Source organism: Amia ocellicauda, chromosome 7, assembly GCF_036373705.1.
Source record: "Amia ocellicauda isolate fAmiCal2 chromosome 7, fAmiCal2.hap1, whole genome shotgun sequence".
Lineage (NCBI taxonomy): Eukaryota > Metazoa > Chordata > Actinopteri > Amiiformes > Amiidae > Amia > Amia ocellicauda.
The window spans coordinates 36,593,886-36,615,244 of record NC_089856.1 but is presented as its reverse complement, the minus strand read 5'-3'; the positions used below and the strand labels follow the sequence as shown (position 1 = coordinate 36,615,244).

General features: G+C 44.3%; 1 protein-coding gene across 1 annotated transcript; it reads right to left on the bottom strand.

The window, feature by feature from the left end:
• Window positions 1-2,339: 2,339 nt before the first annotated feature.
• On the bottom strand, window positions 2,340-15,394 carry LOC136753384 (ankyrin repeat and IBR domain-containing protein 1-like). The gene is made up of 19 exons (XM_066709444.1): window positions 15,003-15,394; window positions 12,414-12,671; window positions 11,798-12,065; window positions 11,155-11,321; window positions 9,970-10,085; window positions 8,144-8,448; window positions 7,437-7,525; window positions 6,897-7,041; window positions 6,073-6,239; window positions 5,593-5,681; window positions 5,127-5,257; window positions 4,607-4,732; window positions 4,331-4,417; window positions 4,156-4,222; window positions 3,875-4,020; window positions 3,616-3,758; window positions 3,297-3,348; window positions 2,998-3,066; window positions 2,340-2,559 (listed from the first exon to the last, which is right to left on the bottom strand). The coding sequence occupies exons 1-19, from the start codon at window positions 15,035-15,037 to the stop codon at window positions 2,464-2,466; spliced, it is 2,556 nt and encodes an 851-aa protein (XP_066565541.1). The 5' UTR covers window positions 15,038-15,394; the 3' UTR covers window positions 2,340-2,463.
• Window positions 15,395-21,359: the final 5,965 nt, after the last annotated feature.

Here is a 21,359-nt window from a genome sequence, read left to right as displayed (position 1 = left end):
ATTGATTGGCTATTGTTCGGTTCTATATTGTATTTGAAAGTAATCTTAACCCTTTGCAGCCGAAGCTTTCTAAAATAATTAAAAATGTGCTGGTTCAGTGGGGAATCTAATTAATATATTTCCCTTTTCAAATGTCTGTCTGTGGTTCTGCACGTCTGAAAGTGCTGTTACAATTCACCCGAAAGCGAAGCACCTTTATTAGCACATCTGCATTAAATCACAATAAATCTTATGCATTAGTAAGCAATCGTGTGCATCGAAAGCAGCCTCTGTGACGCGTCTATAGTTTTATCCTCAGACAGCAGCGCTGTGCACTTCCTGCGGTTTGTTTTTTAACTTCATCTTCATCCACATTGTAAACAGCGCTTTCATTTCTGCATCGTCCCAGTTTTTACCTCTAACGCTGGCATTTGTGATTGTACTGCTCAGCTCAATATAACTGCATTTCGGATTGCATAGTAAATAACTGGTCTCGTATTAAAATGCACTGATTTGAATGGAAACCTGCTTCGGTTAAATTTATATCGTTTTAATGCAAAATGCAGATAATTAATAAAGTTATGGTCCCGTTTCACAATTTCACAATGCAATTTCCACGTGTAAAATGCATACTGTTAAATTTCAGACTTCAATCATACTTAGTACAAGAACAACAAATAGCAAGTTTACCAGCTACACACACTTTTAATCGACCGAGTAGTTTGAACTGTTTACATTATAAGTCATTACTTAGCCTAGACTTTTATAATATATATATAGATGTGAACTAGCGAAATGTATCGGTACATTTAAGGCTATAGATCGATATGACATTCAAACAATACAGAGACAATACTGTGTCCTGCAGCGCTGTAGCTGTTTTGCCATCTGTGTTTATTCCGCGTCTCTCTGACCCCGTTCACACTTGAGATTTAGGCCGGCCCGGGCCGGGTCAAAACTAGTCCCGCTTTGCGACCCGGCCTAAATCTTTCGACCCGGCCTAATGCCGGCCTAAATGTAACTGTGAACGCGCCGGGCCCTGGGCCGGGTGGAAAGCGTCAGCAACTCAAGCCCCGCCCCCAGAGACGCGTGTCTGAGAGACCCGGAATAAACAGAGAATTAACACGGTCACCGAAACAGGTACACAATACAGGATACACAGTATTGTCTCTGAATTGTTTGAATGTCATATCGATCTATAGCCTTAAATGTACCGATACATTTCGCTAGTTCACATCTTTATATATATTATAAAAGTCTAGGTTAAGTAATGAGTTATAGTGTAAACAGTTCAAACTACTCGGTCGATTAAAAGTGTGTGTAGCTGGTAAACTTGCTATTTGTTGTTCTTGTACTAAGTATGATTGAAGTCTGAAATTTAACAGTATGCATTTTACACGTGGAAATTGCATTGTGAAATTGTGAAACGGGACCATAACTTTATTAATTATCTGCATTTTGCATTAAAACGATATAAATTTAACCGAAGCAGGTTTCCATTCAAATCAGTGCATTTTAATACGAGACCAGTTATTTACTATGCAATCCGAAATGCAGTTATATTGAGCTGAGCAGTACAATCACAAATGCCAGCGTTAGAGGTAAAAACTGGGACGATGCAGAAATGAAAGCGCTGTTTACAATGTGGATGAAGATGAAGTTAAAAAACAAACCGCAGGAAGTGCACAGCGCTGCTGTCTGAGGATAAAACTATAGACGCGTCACAGAGGCTGCTTTCGATGCACACGATTGCTTACTAATGCATAAGATTTATTGTGATTTAATGCAGATGTGCTAATAAAGGTGCTTCGCTTTCGGGTGAATTGTAACAGCACTTTCAGACGTGCAGAACCACAGACAGACATTTGAAAAGGGAAATATATTAATTAGATTCCCCACTGAACCAGCACATTTTTAATTATTTTAGAAAGCTTCGGCTGCAAAGGGTTAAGATTACTTTCAAATACAATATAGAACCGAACAATAGCCAATCAATATTAATAAGTTGTGATTATAAATACAGCGCATACACCTGTAAGCAGATTTAATGTCCTGCGTCACTGGTTTGTTAGAGCAGATTTGTTTATTCCCGGCATGCATTTCGTTTAGGCCGCCTTTTCGCCCGCATATGTGACGCACTTAGGCTCCTAAAACCGCAAGTGTGAACTGGGTGTCTGAAAAAAGCCGGACTAAATTTGAGGCGGCCCAGGGCCGGCCTAATAAGTGTGAACGGGGTCTAAGTCACACATCAGGCCTTAGGTTTGAGGCAAGTGTATGCATCTCAGTATACAGTGTATACGATCTCAGTATATAGTGTATGCATCTCAGTATATAGTTTATACGATCTCAGTATGTAGTGTATACACCTCAGTATAGTGTATGTACCTCAGGGTTGAATTATGTCCCTAACGGCCAAACCCCACCCCAGGCCCAGGCTCTCAAACTGCTCGAGGCCGTAGGGGCTCCCCATGTTGCCCAGGCACCTCAGGCTGTCCCCCACCCCCGCCAGCTCAACTGCTGCTGGCAGAGCAGGGTGACCAGCCGGACGCTGAGGTTGTCCTTGTCCAGGGGGCTCAGCACCTGCAGGGTCAAGAACACGGGCGTTAACGCGCGGGTCACACTGCACACTGCTGCTGCCGTCAGCTCACAACGGCATGATTGTGTGTCTCCCACCGCTCTGTGTGCGCCTGGGTTTACATTTCAATACATCAATACAAAAGGGATGCAATCTGACTACAGACCACCAGGGAGTTTGGAGCATCAGAAAAGACAAATGAACAGAATAATCTGAACTAATCTCAACTCTGTGTCAGATTCAATATTGATCCTCACTGTCAGCTATTGGCAATGGTGATGTGCAATCCTATCTTGGCAATGATATCTAAAGGTCCAGTATCGCACAACCTAATGAACGATTTTCACAGAAAAAAGTAAACAAAAATCATTCCAATGTGTGTATTTGTTTTAGAAATAACACTTAAGCATCCAAATTAAAATAAAAAGTGTCTTTTGCAATACCTGTGGATGGCCTCTGTGACAGTTCTCTCTTTGGGCATTCCTCTCAAGCCTCAGCAGATACTCCATAAGCTTTAGATTAAAACAGAATGACACTTCAGTTACCTTTCTCGGCAAACACGGTTAGGCACCTACATACAATCGCTTACAGAGAACAAGTTACTTCCTGCACAAGCACTCAGTCTGTTAATGTCTTAGTCACATGCGTACGTCTCTGCAGAATAACTCAACAGCACAGTCTACAGGAGAGCACAGTCTCACTACAACACAACAGAGTGAGAAAGTACACGGCAGATAGTTACCTCAGAAGACTGCAACCCCAAGAGCTCCCAGTCCCACTTGCCATCATGGAAACTGCAAGATAAACAGTACAGCAGGCATGGTTTCTTTCTTCTCTTAACATTTGACAGATTAAATATTTCAGGATTGTGTCGCACTTGCTGACAAGCTAACAAATCAGCTCAGACTCAGGAACATGACTCCAGCTCAAAGAATTAATCTTTAAGAGAGAGTGAAAAAGAGAGAGAGGAGGGGGGTAAAATTCAGGGTAAGAGAGGGAGAGAGAGAGAGAGGCGGAAAGACAGAGCCATGCTGAAGGACACAGGGACAGGGGAGACGTACAATGTTTCCAAGTCCTGGGACACGGAGAAAAGGAACTCTTGCCGCTTCTGCTGCACCAAGCAGGCGGCGCGCACGATCTTGTGCCGTGGCGTGCGCTGGGTCACCAGGGTCACCAGGTCCTCTGTCACCGTCTCCAGGTCAGTCTGTGGACACAGGCACAAGAGGTCGGGGGAGAGATCAGGGAGGGGTCAGATTACATACTGATTATTTCCCATGAATCCAAAAACAAACCGAAGCCCCAGGGAAACAGCCACCTTACCTGCATACGTTTGAATGTTTTCTCCTTTCTGCTATTGACTTCCAGAAAGACCCCGTATGCAGAAGAGCAGGCCAGGATGCGCCTGGTCTTCAAGAGCTCGTGCATGGCGTCGTCAAAGAAGGTGGTGTCGGGGGCGCCACCCTCTCCTGTAGAGGCAGAACACAGAACACGGGCCGGGGGGGCGAGTCTCAGCATACAGATTAAGCATGTCCGCATCCAGTGTGAATTCACAAACTCTCTCACTAGGCACAGGTCAGTGGGGGTACGGGAGTCTCACTCACGTTCGCTCAGTGCCCGGCTCAGCTGCTCTATCCTCTGTTTTCCGGTGATCAGAAGTTCCTGCTCCAGCTGCGGGGGGGGAAGGGGACAGGAGAGAACAGAGTCACTGCTGTCCTGTTGCATTGTGTGTGTGTGGGGGGGACACCAGTGGCCACTCTGGAGCCACGTCTCTCTCACCTGGTAGCGGTCTTCATGGGTCCTGTAGCTTTTGAGGTACTCCTGAAAGTGATCATGCTCCTCAAGAGCCTTGCGCTTCTTCTGAGCCTGATTGGGGAGGGGTGACAACAACACAAAACAGAAGATAAAGCACACACTGGGTCACACTGATGCAGAATACAAAATAATAATGGTCATAATAACCACAACAACACCATAATAAAAATAAAGATAATAACAATAACAGTAATAACGCTAACAACTATAAAACAACAACAGTAAGAGTCAGGACCAAACCTCCTTCGCAATCCTCTCCTCCGCCAGCTGGATGGCATCGAAGCGCGTGCAGGTGTAGGATCCCCCTGTGTTGTAGCTGTGTAACCTCCAATCGTCCAGGCATATCCAGCAAAAGTTGAACTTGCACTGAAAACCCAACACAGACACACACAACTCTGCAGGGTCAATATTCACAGACACACATTCACTTGTGCCTACATTATTAGAGAGACTGACAGACAGAAACACAGACACAGAGAGAAAGAGGCCGACGCAGAGAGAGAGACACAGACAGACAGAGAGAGAGAGAGAGAGAGAGAGAGAGACACACAGAGACAGACAGACAGACAGACAGAGGTTCTTCCCAGGCTGCCCAACATTGTCCTTCCTGCTTTCATGACGATGATTTTGCTTTCAGTGGAAATTATATTTTTAATACCAGGAAAGAGACAAATGAGCTCCAACAGTGGCGATCAATGAATTCAATTCACAAAGCAATGATCTTAAATGTTCAGGTGGGGGGTGGTGTGCAGGACATTACCCTGAAGCACTTCATATGATTGCATCCTTCGTTTTTCTGGATCGGCGTCTCACAGTTGGGGCAGGGCTTGGAGTTGTTGAGCAGCCACAGGCTGTTGACTACGTCCTCGCGGGCCTCGCTCACTCCACCCCCTGGGAAGACGACAGGAGAGACAGAAGACATGGAGTCAGCGGCGCGGTGAAGCCGGGGGCACACACTGACAGGCAGGAGGGGGGCTGCCAAGGAGCCGGGGAATAAACTGAGCCAAATGGGAATAGGACCGTCTATTCATTAACACAATATACATACAAATTAGCTAAAAAGGACTCAAAACAGTCAGGGTCTTTAGATCAGGGCTGGGCGGCTCTAGTCCTTGAGGGGGTAACAGGCTCCTGTAGGTTCTATCAGGTACTGTAGATTTAATAGGCAACCTGTAAGCAAACAGCAGGACACACAATGAGGATAGCAAAGCACAGGGGTCACTCACCTTCTTGCCGATCCATCTCTGACAGTTTGCCCTGCCACGCTTGCCACGTCTGACAGTCACAGGGTTCGTGTGACTTGCCGAGACATTGCCTGTAGACAAAAACAGGTGTTCAGATATGCCTCGGGCCCCCTTTCACACTCGGCCACCTCGGCTCAATCAGAACCGTGGCCGCTAAGCAAGAGAGGGGATCCCTGGGTTATCAGACTCAAGCCCGGCTGAGGTAAAGAACAGCAGAGAAGCCTTCCCAAACCTGCCCGATCTCATGAACTGCAGAGAAGCACACAACGACCTTCTGCTGACACTGTCAGGAACTCTGAAATCAGTGGCTTGTGTCTCAGGACTTGATATTGAGCAGTAATTGTATTGCTGGTGGTATGTATTTCTTTGAGACCCTAGACACAAAGCATTGTTTGCTTTTTTAGATGCTTACATTTTCCCATTAAAAAAAAAAAGTATGGTTGTTCTCTCTCTCTCTCTCACCAGCAGAACACGTGTCCGTCTCCACAGTCCACAGCCGGTGCCTTGAGCTGGGGAAAGATGAGTGGATCGGTGCCGGTCCCTCCGGGGCCCTGTCCGGCCAGTATGACAGCTCTCTCACACCCCGGGTTGGGGCACCACTTGATAGCAGGGTTGCTGTCAACAAACGCCTGGAATACAGAGGAAACAACACTGAACTGTAGTCAGGGAGACAGAGGGAGACGGGGAGAGGGAGGGAGAGAAGGTGAGGGCAAGGGGGAGAGGATGGGAGACCGAAGCAGACAGAGGGAGGACGAGGGAGGGAGGATTGATGGCCTTCCTGGAATCAGTGTTACACTTACATAGGAACAGATGTCTGTAGGAAACAGGTGAATAAACAACAGCATTCTTCTTAACAAGCAGCTAAACACACCTATACCCATGTGTACACAGACACACACAGACACAGACAGCGAACACAACTCCTCCTTGCATGACAATATCGCAGAGGAGCTATACATCAAAAGCCTCCTCAGATTTAAACACAGAATTGCTTTTTCTCAGGCTAATGATCTCTGACATCCCAACTGATTAAAAGGATAATAAGCGAAAGAGGGGAACTACAACTGCAATCGGATCATCTCAAAACTTCTGGGGAGGAGAAAAAAAAAAAACAATAAAACAAAACTACAATGAGTTTCAGTTCACTTGGATGAGCTGAAATGATCTGTTACAGAGCAGATACTGAGATATGACGCCAGTACAGCCGTGACTACCGCCGAAATGTGTGTCATACACACACACTGACACACACATGCACACAAACACACACACGTTTGTGTTTTTACCTTGATGTCAAACAGGAGGTAGCGCTTGTACATCTCCTTAGAGACAATGCTCTCTATGATCTCTGCAGGAACCAGCTGGGAACAGCCACAGGCCGGGCAGAAGATATTGGGAGCTGCTCCTTCCTGGATCTTCAGGTTGAGAAACCTGAGGGAGGACACAACGCACAGAGTCAGGGGCCACGGCAGCGCAGGACACAACGCACAGAGTCAGGGGCCACGACAATGTGCTGGCCTCTCCTGCCAGTCACATCAGTGGTTTGGCCAAAGGCTGCCGCAGAACCAAATACAGTAAAGTATCCAAGCGCCAAGGGGGCTTCTCTTCACAGGAATTCAATTCACTTACCAAAGCACGCGGGTCCTTACAGTACAAACAGGGCTATAAGCAAACCAGGGAACTGGTTTCAACCTGAACATGATGATGGGGTGGGGGACGACAACCTGTGAGCTTAATACTGCTCTGCCACCTTAAATGCCACAGAAATGTCATTTGAAGCAAAATGGTCAAGTCATTTCAAGGGTGACAAAATAAAACCAACTCACCCTTCCCAGCATTCTCTGCAGAACTCGTGTCCACAAGGCATGTCCACGGGGTACTCAGACGCTGGGATAGTGCACAAACACAAGGCGCACTGGAAGAAGACACAGAAACAAGAAAACACAAGCCCATTACATTAATTCAGTCACTGATTCATTCATTAACGAATGTTAATTAGTCTGTGTGTGTTCTTCAATATGGGCTGCTTCTTGCCGGAGCCCAATTGCTAACCTTCGTAACGATTATCTGTGTAATAATAATAATGAAATGGAAAGATGTTGGATTCATTCACGTATCACCAATGTACAGAGGTAAAGAAAAGTTGACTGTTTCTAGACAGAGCGGAGACAGGAGCTGTGAACGCAGCGATTGTCAGGGAAACCCAGCGCGACCTTTCCGAATAAATATCAAAGACTATGTCTATGTAAATGTAGTGCCTGAATGCATTAGCATAATTGCTCTGCCTCAGAAGATTTCTTGATTAGGAACCCTAATAAGGGTGTCTGATACCACATCAAATCAATCAACCAACTGATTCCAGTGGCTGTAACTTGTAGATTTGTCAGGCACTGCCCAGTACCCCAGAGTACAGGGAGGAATGTAGCTGAGAGCAGTGTAAGCACACACACACACGCACACGCACACACACACGCACACACACATGCACACTAAGAGTGAGGCAGACACAGGAGTGACATGGGGGGGTCGTTACCAGAAGCCTGTCCTCATCCTCATCATTGTTTGCGTCCATGTACTCGTCCTTCTCACTGTCCTCGTCCTCTTGACTGTCCTCATCCTCCACACAGTCCTCCTCCCCGTCCTCCTTCTCGCCCTCCTCACTGTCCTCATCCTTCTCCCCGTCCTCGTCCTCGTCCTCGTCCGGGGTGCAGGGGGAGGGCAAGTTGTCCCTCGAATTGTACTTGCTGGGTGGAGGAGTGGGCATCTTCACCCCTGAGCGTTTGCAGCAGTCCTCTGCATTGGACAGCAATGCCATCTGCAGTTTCTCCTTGTCCCAGTCTGACACCCATGGGAAGAAGAAGAGCAACACAAGTGAAAACTGTTAGTCACTCTCACCCTAACAGATGAACTCATAAAAACAGACTCACAGACACTTTGTATTATTGCCCACTGTAAACTGCTGCTGATTTCTAAAGGAATCTTGTTTTGGGATCCACATACAGGGGTTCTCAATCCTGCCCTGCCGTTTCTTGGTTCAACTGTGCACTCAATTACTTCATTACTAATTGGGTGACCCCTAATTTAACTAATAATTTGCCTAATCTGAGATCTTAAATGTTAAACAGTTGTAGAGTTCATGTTAAGTATGACACTGTAGATTAAAATCTGGGACATAGTTTATTGAAATACACTGATTTTATTCACTGTAGCTTTGTATGTTGAAAACAAAGTTTACACAGTGTTGAGAATGTTTACTTTAATGTAGAATTATGTTTTGATAAATGCAATATTATTTTATTTTAAAATAATATTATTTTTGAACTTTAAAATATTGCTTTTGAGCATTATTGCATTATGTTTAGAAAAGTGTTTTGTTCTTGCATTAGAATGTAAATTTAATCTGTATTCATGTTTTCATGTAGGTGTATTAATTAAGGTTGTGGCCCGTGAACACATTTGTGAACACTCGAATGGCCCTTGATAGGAAAAAGGTTCCCCACCCCTGCTGTAGATGGAACTTGAAATCTCCAACTTTTATTGAGATACACAATTTAAAAAGTCAATTGAAACAAAAGAGTAAAATTGAGGGTTGAAGTAATTGAGAGTTCGGTTGGAACACAAACCAGCATAGCATGTGGTACTCCAGGACAGGTTTGAGAACCACTGAACTAGTCAATCAGAGTGTTTCTGGCTTCTTTGTATGTTTTTAATAGAAAAATTACACATAAGAAGCCAGACAATCACATTCAATTCCTCTCCATCTTATCTAGTGCATAAATGTCATCCCTTGCATCTAATGATCAGGACCAGAAACCTCTTCAGTCATCAGCGATGTTTCAGGACACGGAAACGCCAGTGGTGCGAGTTTCCCATGGTGTACATTTGTTTTTAATCAATAATTTGTATATGTTTTCCCCTTCCTCTTACTGAATGGGCCTCCATTAGGAGTGAAATGGACTTAATTAATCCCCCCCCCTCCCCGGTCGCCCTATGTAACTCCCCATCTGCTAACAAACAAACCATCTCAATATATGAACTCCCGTGAACAAATGCGAGAGATTTGCAGCAACTGCATTTCCAAGCTTTATCAATGGAGGGGGTGCTATCCAGGGCTTCAGAGATGCCTGCTGAACACAATGGCTGTGTGAGGGGACAGTGGGCACTGAGGTGCCTTAGAAAGTGCTCAATTTCACAGGCCACTGGCCGCAGGCATAATGACAGAAGACGAACAAGGCTGGCTGGTGGCTGAGTCACGACTATGTCTGTGTGTGTGTGTGTCTGTTTCTCTCTGTCCCCCTGCCCGTCTCTTTGGCTCTGTTCAGGGCCAGTCAGTGTGGAGTGCTGCGCGGGCACCGGTACCGTGAGTGCGGAGCAGGGCCCCGGCAGTGAAGAGGGGAACCTGCAGCATGTCTGCCGTCTCCTCAGTCAGATTGTTCTTCAGTTCATGCAGGTCCTGCATTGTCAGACCCTCATATGGTTGCATAGACACAAAGAAACAGAGACAAACATAGAGAGACACACACACAATGACACACAGAAATAAGAAAAACTAAGAATCCACAAGGCTGTTCAGACAACACACTATTATGTGACAAACGTAACTTTTGGTTTGAAGTGGAAGAGTAAGAATATTATGTACAATAAAACAAATCAAAAACATTACAAAAGCAATCAATCAATTTAGCAATCGCTAATCTCAAAATCAGATAGGAGAAAAAACATCAGCTGACTTTGGGATCAGTTTTTCATCACAATTTCATTCCTCCTTTATAATTTTATGGAATGCAAACCACCCCCCCCTTCTCCCTCTGTGCTTTACAGCTATAATTAGAGGTTATACACTGAGCAGCCCTCAGAATACACTGCCATGTTTTAAAACCAAACGGGAAAGTCTCCCGCAGCAGAGTGCTCTCTTATACACAGTGCATCGATGTGCTACGTTTCCCACAGAACATAATAAAATCCCTGCTTGTGTACACAGGCCACACCAGGGCATCTGAGCAGTCACACGACAACCCTGTCCCACCCGTAAATCCGTACAGTCATTTGTCCGTTTTCTCTTGGTTACATCATAGCATGGTACTTTTTTTCTTTCCCCTCGCTTTCCACAGCGGTGTGTCATGGCTGACCAGTCTGCACCCCTCCATGCCTCTTCTCCAGCTCTGTCAGGACTCTGGACTCCAGTGTAGAGGGTTGAGGGGTCTATCCCAGGTGAGGGACAGTGCTGTTGTACCCTTAAGCAAGGCACTTTACCCAGAATGCTCCAGTAAAAACCCAGCTGTATAAATGGGTCATTGAATGTACAAATTATGTGATATATTGTAAGAACTGCAACTGCCCTGGATAAGGGCATCTGGTAGGCAATATGATAATGATGTCACTTGGCTGTCTGGCCAATCGACTTCTTCTTTCTCTTTGTTCTCAGCTGATTCTCCATCGTGTAGTGGCTCTGTGAACCTTTCCTCCCCCACCCCTAATACAAGAAACAAGCCCAACAGGGTGTTCAACAAGCCCCCCTCTGCCCCCTCGCTCCCAGGGGCCAGTACCTTTCTCTTGTCCAGGGCCTCCATATCCTTGGGATCCTTGGAGAAGACCATCTGAGCCTCCAGGCTGAGGGCCAGTTCTGTGTGGTGCTGCTTCTCAGCGCAGTCGCATGGGGTCTCCCTGTCCTTGTTCTCAGAGAACAGGTTGGCGTTGCAGTTCACCAAGATCTGCAGGAGACCAACATGGGGGTCGTTACAAGGAGAATAATAATGATGATGATGATGATGAACTTATTTAGCAAGTGGCTGTATCCCAGGCAACATACATGGTTTAATACGTTTATTTTAACTCCCCCCCACACCCTGCCACCAAGGGTTTCACTATAAAACTCAAACTACAAACCAGGGAGAATAAAATCAATTCAGATCAGAGAAGATCAGAACATCACCTATTCTCATAGGGTTCAAAGAGCATCTATGAATCTGTGTCAATATGTGTGGAGCTACGACGAGACTGTAAGAGCGTACAGAGCCCAGCCAGGTGTACAGCATTGTTGAGCAACTGGGAGGATGCATTTTTATACGAACTGTAAGAGTGTAGAACGAGAAAGCAGGGTATACTATTCACTTTCCCAGCCCAAACCCAGTGTCCCAGTGAGCACTGGCCAGATGTGGGCCGGGCTGTTTGAGTCCAAAGGCCTCACCTGCACACAGGTGCTCAACCCTGCAGAGGCAGCGTAGTGTAGGGCCGTGTTCCCCTTGTCGTCGGTGGCGTTGACATCGGCCCGCTCGTACGCGCCACCATCCAGCCTCTCGCCCCTCCACTTCAGGATCATCTGCAGGCAGTTGGCCCGGCGCTGATCGTCCTGCTCAGGCGGCATGGTCTGGGGCCCGGAGCACAGCAGGTGGAGGGCGGTCTGGTTGTGCGCATTGCGCTTGTTGGGGTTCCCACCTTTGTTGTAGAGGAACGACCTGTTCGTTCAGGAAAAGAAGAAAAATAGAAACTCACACACGGAACCCAACCCTTCGGACTTTGAAGAGTCAATGCCACTCGCCTCGCAAATGTTGTCAGCAGTTTATAGAATAAAACAAAAATGTTCATTTTACCCAAACACATACTTATAAATAGTAAAACCAGAGAAACTGTTATATCAGAATTAATACCTTTTTGAATTGTTTTATCGATGGCTGATATAGTCTTTTTTTTTCTTCCTTCAATTCCTTCACAGACAGAGAGAAACACACAGACACACAGAGGAAACACAGGAGGGAGACAACGAGACATTCAGAGGCAGACGGGGAGGGCGGGGTGGGGCTGACCTCAGCAGGTGTGTCATGGCGTGCTGGGAGGTGTAGTGCAGGGCGGTGTTGCATCCATATTTCTTCCCGTAGGAGGCGTTGGGGTCCAGGGATTTTCTGAACTTTGGGTTGTCCTGGTAGATCTGCATGGCCAGGGCCTCATCTCCCTTGATGAGGGCTTTGAGAAACTTTTTAGCTGTTGTTCTGAACGTTGTGGACAAGAAATGCTTTAACCCTGATCGGTCGGCCGCGCTCATCGCTTGCAATATGCTTCTGGGTCTGGAAGAGAGAGGGAGGGAGAGAGGGTTTATTCTCTATTTATATTCAGCTTTGCTGCATCTGTGAACACTTTGGCAGTGCTGGTGTAAACAGGCCACGCCAATAAAGTTCATTTTGAATTTGAGATGAACACAAAAGGGGGTTAGGGTCTGTGGAAGTGACCTGAAAGATGGCACAAGGTAACATATCCCAGTTGGCATCAGCGTTGCAGTGCCTGTTTCCTCACTCCTGCCAGAGGAGCTGTAATGACACTCTGTATCTCCACTCCAGTCAGGATACCTGGCTGTCTTCAACACTAATCCACAGGAATCTCTCCAAGTGCCCAAGAAATTAACCCCCCAACCCCAAATTACCGCTAAGGAGCAGGACATGGCAGCCTGACACCTCCTGGCAACCCTCAAATCTGGAGAAAATCAGGGGCAGTATTAATACACAGGGAAATCTGCATATATTTGGACAGGCTCCTCTGTTCCTCACTCCTACCCCCATTAAAAAGAATAATGCCAGCCCCGACCTGACCCCGTCGTAAACAACAATGGGAGAGAGTGAGTGCATCTCTGTCAAGCCTTGGGCCTGTACATCCTTAGGGATGCCACAAGCTGTTTTTGGTGGACATATATCAGCAATATCGCCGCAACCCTCACCTAATAGAAATTATAATTTATGTTGTATTTTTTTCATAAATACATGTAATGTTCAATTGCTTTGACAACATGAATTTGAAATTGAGAGAGAGGGAGGGAGGGAGAAGGAGAGAGGTAGAGGGAGACAGGAGAGAAAAGGAAACAGGGAATGAAGGACCGTTTTGCTTTGAGGAGGGGTCATGGACAATCTCTGCTGATACAGATTATTTTTTTGTTATTTGATGTTCAGCCATCTCTGTTTGGTTTTATATACATGCTTTACATGCTATATATAAATGCTTGAATTATAACCCAGTGACAGGAAGGTATCCCTTCACTGCAGGAGTGCAGCTCAGCAACCCTGTCCTGGAGGACCCCCTACCCTGCTGTTTTTTGTTCCAACCAAGCTCTTAATTACTTAATTGAAACCTTAATTTAATATATTTTGTGCACATCACAAAAACAATCTTGCTCTCATCCTGTCCCCCACAAAAAGCACATATCCCGTCTGTCTGTCTGTCTATCTATCTATCTGTCTCTGCACTCCTCCATGTGCTGAAACTGTAAAAACAAATACAATACCTGGTAAGTTTGAATAATTGGGAAGGTAGATCTGTACTATTCAAACATTGTCAGACGACGTCTACTCTCTCCTAGCTGTGAACAGCAACTGAATACTTGACATTCCGGGGAAATCACTGGGGAAATTGAATGTGACATCACAATGGCGAGTTGCCGTGACCTCCGATGACGTAATGATTAGCGTTGCATTAATCACGTATTGGACCTAATCGAGCTACATGCGGGCCAGAACATCGTGTCCACTTTGGTTGGCTTTTTCACAGTTGATACCATGCCTATAACGTTCATATTAAGCACACAAACAATACAATTGAGCTATAGAACATTTATATATATATATATATATATATATATATATATATATATATATATATAATTACACACACATATATTTGTATTAAAAGACCTCAGCCCAGAGAAAAGAGAAACCCGGTCCCTAACTTATTTGATTAAATCTTACGTGTAACGCTGTTGGAGAAAATATATGCTGAGACATAGCCACAGCTTTAATAAAATACGAAATCGGATTTGTATTGGGCAAAGAAGTAGGCTATGGAAATATAAAGAAAGGGATGCAGATACTAAAAAACATACAAAAATGACCACTTTGTAAAGCGACGGACATTAACTAAATATTCATAAAACACATTACGCAACTTCAAAACACCTATTTGTTAAAATAATAATAATAAAGGTAATTTCCAGAGATCGGCTGTTGTTTCATCTAATTTCCTTTCTTTTTGGAGCAGCGCGTTTACAAAAATAACACGTATTGATTAACACTGACAATAAGTTAATAACCCACATATTTTCCATTATTATTTCTCTGCCAGAGAATTAAACTGCGCTCCACTATTCTACAGTCGCAGCCATATGTATCTCACTGATTGTTAACTAAACCTATTGTTAAGAAAATAAAGAAATACGCCAACAACACTCTGGCATCCATAACTTACAGTGATCTTCCATATCCACATACGATTTACCAACTAAAACACGTCTTCTAAATAAATGATTGACACACCTATAACATCGTGTGCTGCATCATCTTGTATTGCGCATGTCCTTCCTATAGCCTGATGTCAATGGGTCAGGTAGTCTCACGTCTGACTCAGATCATTATTACCTGACAGCTCTCGGCGCCGGCCGATGCGTCACCATCAGGGGCCCGTTTTTGAGCCCTGTCGATTTTGCTGATGGCGTTCAGATGCCCGTGTGTGAGCCGAGAGGGCAGGTTGCTCTTGTGAAGCTTCATTGTGGATAATGGCCGCTCACAGAGACGTAGTCCCGATCTGGCAAAGGACAACAAAGTTCACGTTGGCCAGCAATGGCGAAGCAATGAAAGCCGCGGCTCCCGGCCTGGCGGGTCGTGTTTGTCCTGATCGGGAAGCTCCTCGTCTGATGCAACAGATCCCGCTCCATGTGCGCAGTGTTGCCAGGTCCTCTCCATAAATTCCCCCCAGTTTGGTCGTACAAATCCCCCAAATCACGTCTCCCCCCCAAATATGATTGCTGGTCAACTGAGGTCCGGGGGGTGGGGGTGGATGAAGTGAGAAATCGATTGTACCAAACCCCTAAATTCCCCCAAGTTCACCATAATACCCCCCACCACTTCCCCCATACAAATGTTGCCCCCAAATGTCCCCCTGGGCTCTTAAAACCCCCCCAAATTTAGGGGAAAATCCCCCGATGTGGCAACAGTGCACGTGCGCCTGTTCCGCTGCTCTCGGCCAATCGGAGGCTCGCTCCGCTCCGCCTGCGCAGTCGCAGTGAGAAGGACGGGCAGCTCATGGCGTTTTAATCCTATCGCTTCATTTCAGACGTCGTTCGTACATCAATCAAAATCACGCTGTCCAGCGCTTGCGGTTTGTCCACAGTAGTCATGCCATAAGTTTGCGAGCCCAAGGACAAGACGAGAAATACTGTGAAATACTTGTACATACTTTACTAATCATGTCAACAAAAGGCCGATCCGGAATTGAAAGGTAGGCCTACGAGTTATCTTGTTTGAAACGAGTACATGAACTCTCCGACTACAGACTGGGCGTATATGTTTAGATGTATTATTTGATGTGAGTTACTAATAACAAACTTAATTATGGATTAAATATAGGTAAGCAACATGTCTTACACGGTCTGTGCGTTTTTCTTATTAATATTATAGGCCTATTTGGTGTATGTATGTGTATATATATATATATATATATATATATATATATATATATGCTTCAAATTCAAGGAATGAAAAAGCAGCAGGTGAACTCCAACCGATTAATCACTATTTTACTGTCAACATCAACAACTGCCAAATGCTCACACCTCTGTCATGACAGGATGCAACCATTCAGTGTACATCTTGCCGAAAGAAAAAGTCCCTCAGTACTGGTGAAGTGCATCTGTCATTCATTGAACTTAGTTGGGAGCAAAGCATCTGAAGTATTGCCAAGGCATTTGGATTTTCTTGTGCGTGAGATATACAATTGGGTCTTACACAGTGCCAAGCCAAGAAACGTTTACAAGGAATTGTATAACACTCTTGGATGTGTTGACCTCAGGAAGATGATTCAACCAGCAGCAACCAGTTGGCTAAGTAGAGGAGAAAGCAATTCTAGGGTGTTGGATCAGTGGGATGCTCTCCAGTTATCTCCACAGATGCTGCAGAAGTTCAACAGATACAAATACAACATCAGGAACCGGCCTCTCTGGATGCTCTACTCATGGAAGCCTAAGTTTGCATAGCCCTGGTAAGATATCCATACGCCTAATAATACTAATAAAGCAATCTACATGATGTTGGGGGATAATTGCTGAAAGCAGCTGAAAATTGTGGATTTTTTTTTCCGCCAGTAGGGGAATTTTGAAAGAAGTGTCTGGCAACCCTGATGAGAGCAGCTTTCACTCTGTGTCATTCATTAGCGTTGGACCCTTAAAAAATAAAGGTGGTGCCCAAAGAGTGAGACCAAAAAGAGAAGGATGTGCTTTGGCTGTGCAATATATTGTCTAGATATCTTTTGAAATAGGCTAGTACAGTAACAATAGTCTAATTAGGCAATGGGGGAGAACATGCAACAGGTGTAACACATGTGTCTAGGTGTTAAACTGACAGTAGATGTAATTTGCATTGTCTGTCAGTAATGCATTCTCCCGCAATGTGTAACGCTGCGCACTACCATACTCCTACACAGACAACTCCTTCCCAAATGCAGCCCACAAAATAAAAACATTGCCTTCTTAAACTATATTTTTTTACAATTCTTTTATAATTTATATTATGTTGATCAGACCTGGATTTGAACCTTTATTTTAAGCATTTTCCGAAATAAACTATAATTACAAAGAAATTGAACGCAGCTGTCTGAGGATAGCGTTGGGCCATCTAACATCAACCAAAACCCAGGATTATGAGACACTGGTGATATAATTGGCATTTAATTAGTGATGTTCTTTGTCTAATATATCAATCAATTAAATCAATCAATTTTGATTTGTATAGCGCCCTTCGCAGGGTAGCCACGAAGCGCTTTACAGACTGATAAACATACAACAAACGTACAGCAAAATAAAAAACATAAATACAAGAAAATCAAATATAGACCTGTAAACATTTTAAATGATCTAGAATAAAGTGAGTGAACATTTAAGTAAATAAACCATTTAGGCATGGAGGAGAGAAAAACAAAAAACTCCTATGGATGGCATGTAGGAGAAAATGAATCTCTGGGGGTCCACGGCTTAGGGCCTAGGCCTAATGGTTGCCTCCCCTCCAGGCAGTATAGTTATTACAGCAGCAAGAGATCAGAAAGTTCTTTATCAGTGCTGCTGGTTGTGGTCTTCCCTCTGGAGGAGGCCTCTCGCTGGCCATCGGGGGTGGAGGGTTTGGACCATCAGCAGGCTTTGGGTTGCGATGGCTCGTCAAACCTTGGGTGTGGATTCCCCGTTGACCTTCCATGGTGAGGTGCTTCTGGGATGGGTTTTGCCTCATCAGACTTCCATGGTGGGGGACGAGGTGCCTCATTGGACCCTCAGAGGAGGCTGTTGCTGGAAGACAAAAGGGCAGTCGTGCTCAGATACTGGTCATGCAGTGCAGGACATTTCCAAAGACAGTTGTGCAATTGCATGTCCATGGCACACCGGCGGCACTATGGGCTAGAAAAACAGAGACTAAACAGATGAGTCTTCAGCCGTGATTTAAAGGCTAAGACAGAGGGGACATCTCTTACATTGACTGGAAGATCGTTCCACAGCTTCGGGGCCCTTTAACTGTATGCTCGACCACCTGCGCTTTTCTTGTGTATTTTAGGGAGCGCTAAGTAACCAGCTTCCTGTGATCTCAATGGCCAAACTGGAGTGTATTCGATAAGGAGATCTTTTAGGTAGGGAGGTGCTGGTCCCTTTAGTGCTTTAAATGTTAATAAGAGCACTTTAAAGTCTATCCTGTAGTGCATGGGCAGCCAGTGAAGAGAAGCCAATACTGTAGTGATGTGTTCATGTTTTTTTGTTTTTGTTAGGATTCTTGCAGCAGCGTTTTGGACGAACTGAAGTGCAGAAATAGCTCTGTTTGTGCTGCCGGACAGAATGGCATTACAGTAATCCAATCTAGATGTAACAAATGCGTGTATCAATTTCTCAGTGTCCTGTAACGAGAGGAATTATCTTAGTCTAGCAATGTTTCTAAGATGGAGGAAGGAAGATCTCGACACATTCTGAATGTGTGATTCAAAAGATAGATTATGATCACAGATAACACCTAGGTTTCATGCCATCTCCTTAGGGGAGAAATTAAAGTTATCATTACTTAGTTTTGTTAGTGAATGATGAACAGTTCGATTTTTGTCTCCTAAAATTATGACTTCTGTTTTTTGTCATCCATGTTTTAATCTCAGACAGACAGCAGATTAGTTTTTCTAGGTCTATGGTGTTGTTAGGATTTACTGACAGATATAATTGTGTGTCGTCTGCGTAACTGTGAAAGTTAATATTGTGTCGTCGAATGATATCACCTAAAGGGAGCATGTACAATGAAAAAAGTATAGGTCCGAGGACTGAGCCCTGTGGGACTCCGTACTTAACTTCAGTTAAATTTGAGTGGTTCTCGTTAATCTGTACATATTGGAGTCTGTTTGACAGATATGATTTAAACCATGAAACCACATTGCAAGATTTCTAAGCAGTGTATCAAGATTTTGTGGTCGATTGTGTCAAAAGCCGCACTTAAGTCTAATAAAATAATAACACTGGCGTGCCCTACATCGGAGGACTGAAACACGTCATTCAACATTTTTAACAGGGCCGTTTCTGTACTATGGCCGTAACAGAAGTCTGATTGAAATTCTTCATAAAGATGATTATCGGTTAAAAAAGCTAGCAGTTGGTTTGCAACTACTTTCTCTAGAACCTTAGAAAGGAAGGGAAGGTTTGAGATAGGTCGATAGTGTTTAAGTTGATTAGGGTCGGCACTGGGTTTCTTAAGAAATGGTTTAATTACAGCTATTTTAAATGAATCAGGAACAGATCCTGAGGATAAAGAGACATTAATAATATTGTGTATTCTGTGAATAATGAATGGAGATTGTTTTAGCAGTTTAATGGGTATAGGGTCTAGTGCGTAGGTTGTTGTTTTCATTTTAGTAATTAATTAATTAACGATGTGTGGGTCCAGACACATGCTGAGTGAAGCCTACAGACTCCAATAGGGACAAGAAACGAACAGTGAGGGGGTCGTCTTTAATGTCAATATGTATGTTAAAGTCCCCCAAAATAATGAGTTTATCATAATGTATGGCTAAGTCAGATAAGAGATTGCTACATTCGGTCATAAAAAAGGAATAGGGTTCCTGGTGGCCTATAATTAGCTATAAGCTGAAGAGGTGGATTAAGCCTAAATTCTACCTGGTGAATTTCAAAAGATGTGAAGCTGTCTAATGGCTTAGTAGACAGGCGCAGGTATGTGCGGTAGATGGTGGCCAGCCCCCCCCCGCGGCCTGTTGTACGAGCCTGCTGGCAGTAAGAGTAGTCATTAGGGGAGGCTTCTACTAATGGAATAGTGTCGTCTGGTCTTAGCCGAGTATCAGTCAAGGTGAGCACATCTATGTGTGTGTCAGTTATGGTGTCATTTATTAAGGCTGCTTTGCTAGGTAGTGAGTGGATGTTTAAGACAGCAAGCTTATACATGGGAGAAGTAATGTGAGCAGGTAATTTCTGTCTTTTTTTTTTAACTTTTATTAGATTGTTGAAACGAGAGCCCCGAGAGGAAGGAATATGTGTTTATTCAATCACAACTAGGATGTTCCTGGTTGTTTGTGATTTGGGTTTGGGGGGCTGGTGTGGCTAAAATGCCACGGCTGAATTTTGATCCCAGTCCTCCCCTTGTTGCAGTTTAGGGGATTAAACAATTACTTCAGCAGAAAATGGCTTAAATGGCCAGTAATACTTGCCAAGAGAGAAAGATATTTTCCCCTGTGTTCCAACGGCACCGCAGTGCTGCATTTGTGGTCCAGCATCTCTCTACGAAATCTGGCACAGAAGTGCTTCCAGAATAAAATGTGATGCATTTATATATACACGTGTTGGAGTACATGTTTTGTTTTTAATTGATTATACTTTTTTCAGTCAAAGACCTTATTAACACAAAACCAATTTTTCTATGCCATTCTGTTTTTTGGCTTTTCTGCTTTTCTCCTTTTTTCTTGCTGCTGTCCTTGTCTGTTCTAAAATCCAATAGCCTACACAAGCAGCGAGGAAAATACGATTATTCAGCCCCAGTCAGATGGGCAAATTGTGCCTTACAAAATATCATCAGATTATGTCGCTGCAAAGTTGATTCTGCTCAGCAGCCCTTGTAACGGTTGAAGGTCATGGTGAAGAATTGCTATAGGGATCTTGAAGATATTGCTTTTGCTGCTTTGTTCTGCTAAAACAATATAACTGCTGACCTGTGCCAGTGATTAATCTTTTCTTATTCCTTCAGAAAGGAGAGTGCAGGAGAAGTGCAGAGCAGTGTCATGTCTAAACGCATAGTGGGTGAAGTGGGCTGACCAAACAACACAGCCTCCAGGGCTTTTTCTGTTACACAGATTGAATGTCTAGTGTGACAAGTCTGTTTTAGGGGCCGCTGGCTCCAAGTTGTTGTCTGCCCTTCACGTGCATCTTTCGTGATTTTGTTTAGTTCTTACACCTCAAGGTTCGAGAACCTGCACGATGCAGCTGGATCTTAGACACTGGTGTGACAGGAACACTGACATTGGTCTTGTCACCGTCAGCTCCATGTCACAAATATTACATTTCACAAAGGAAATAATCCTTTTGCTAATAAAATCTAGGCCAATGTGTTTACTTGTTCTCAATTATTATTACTACTACTAGTATGATTATTTGGGGGTTTTCTTTCATCATGTGGTGATGAATTTTAGGACCATGCTCTGAAAATTCCCTCTTGTGATCTCTACGAAGGAAATAAAGATCTGACAGCTGCTCATCACTGGGG

Excerpts from the sequence above, each read along its gene's own strand:
- LOC136753384 (XM_066709444.1), bottom strand. The coding sequence starts at position 15,037 with ATGGTGACGCATCGGCCGGCGCCGAGAGCTGTCAG. Across the intron at positions 8,449-9,969 it reads GGCCCTGCTCCGCACTCACG|ACTGGGACAAGGAGAAACTG; the intron begins GTACCGGTGCCC and ends CATGGGTGTCAG. Across the intron at positions 2,560-2,997 it reads GTCACAGAGGCCATCCACAG|GTGCTGAGCCCCCTGGACAA; the intron begins GTATTGCAAAAG and ends TTGACCCTGCAG.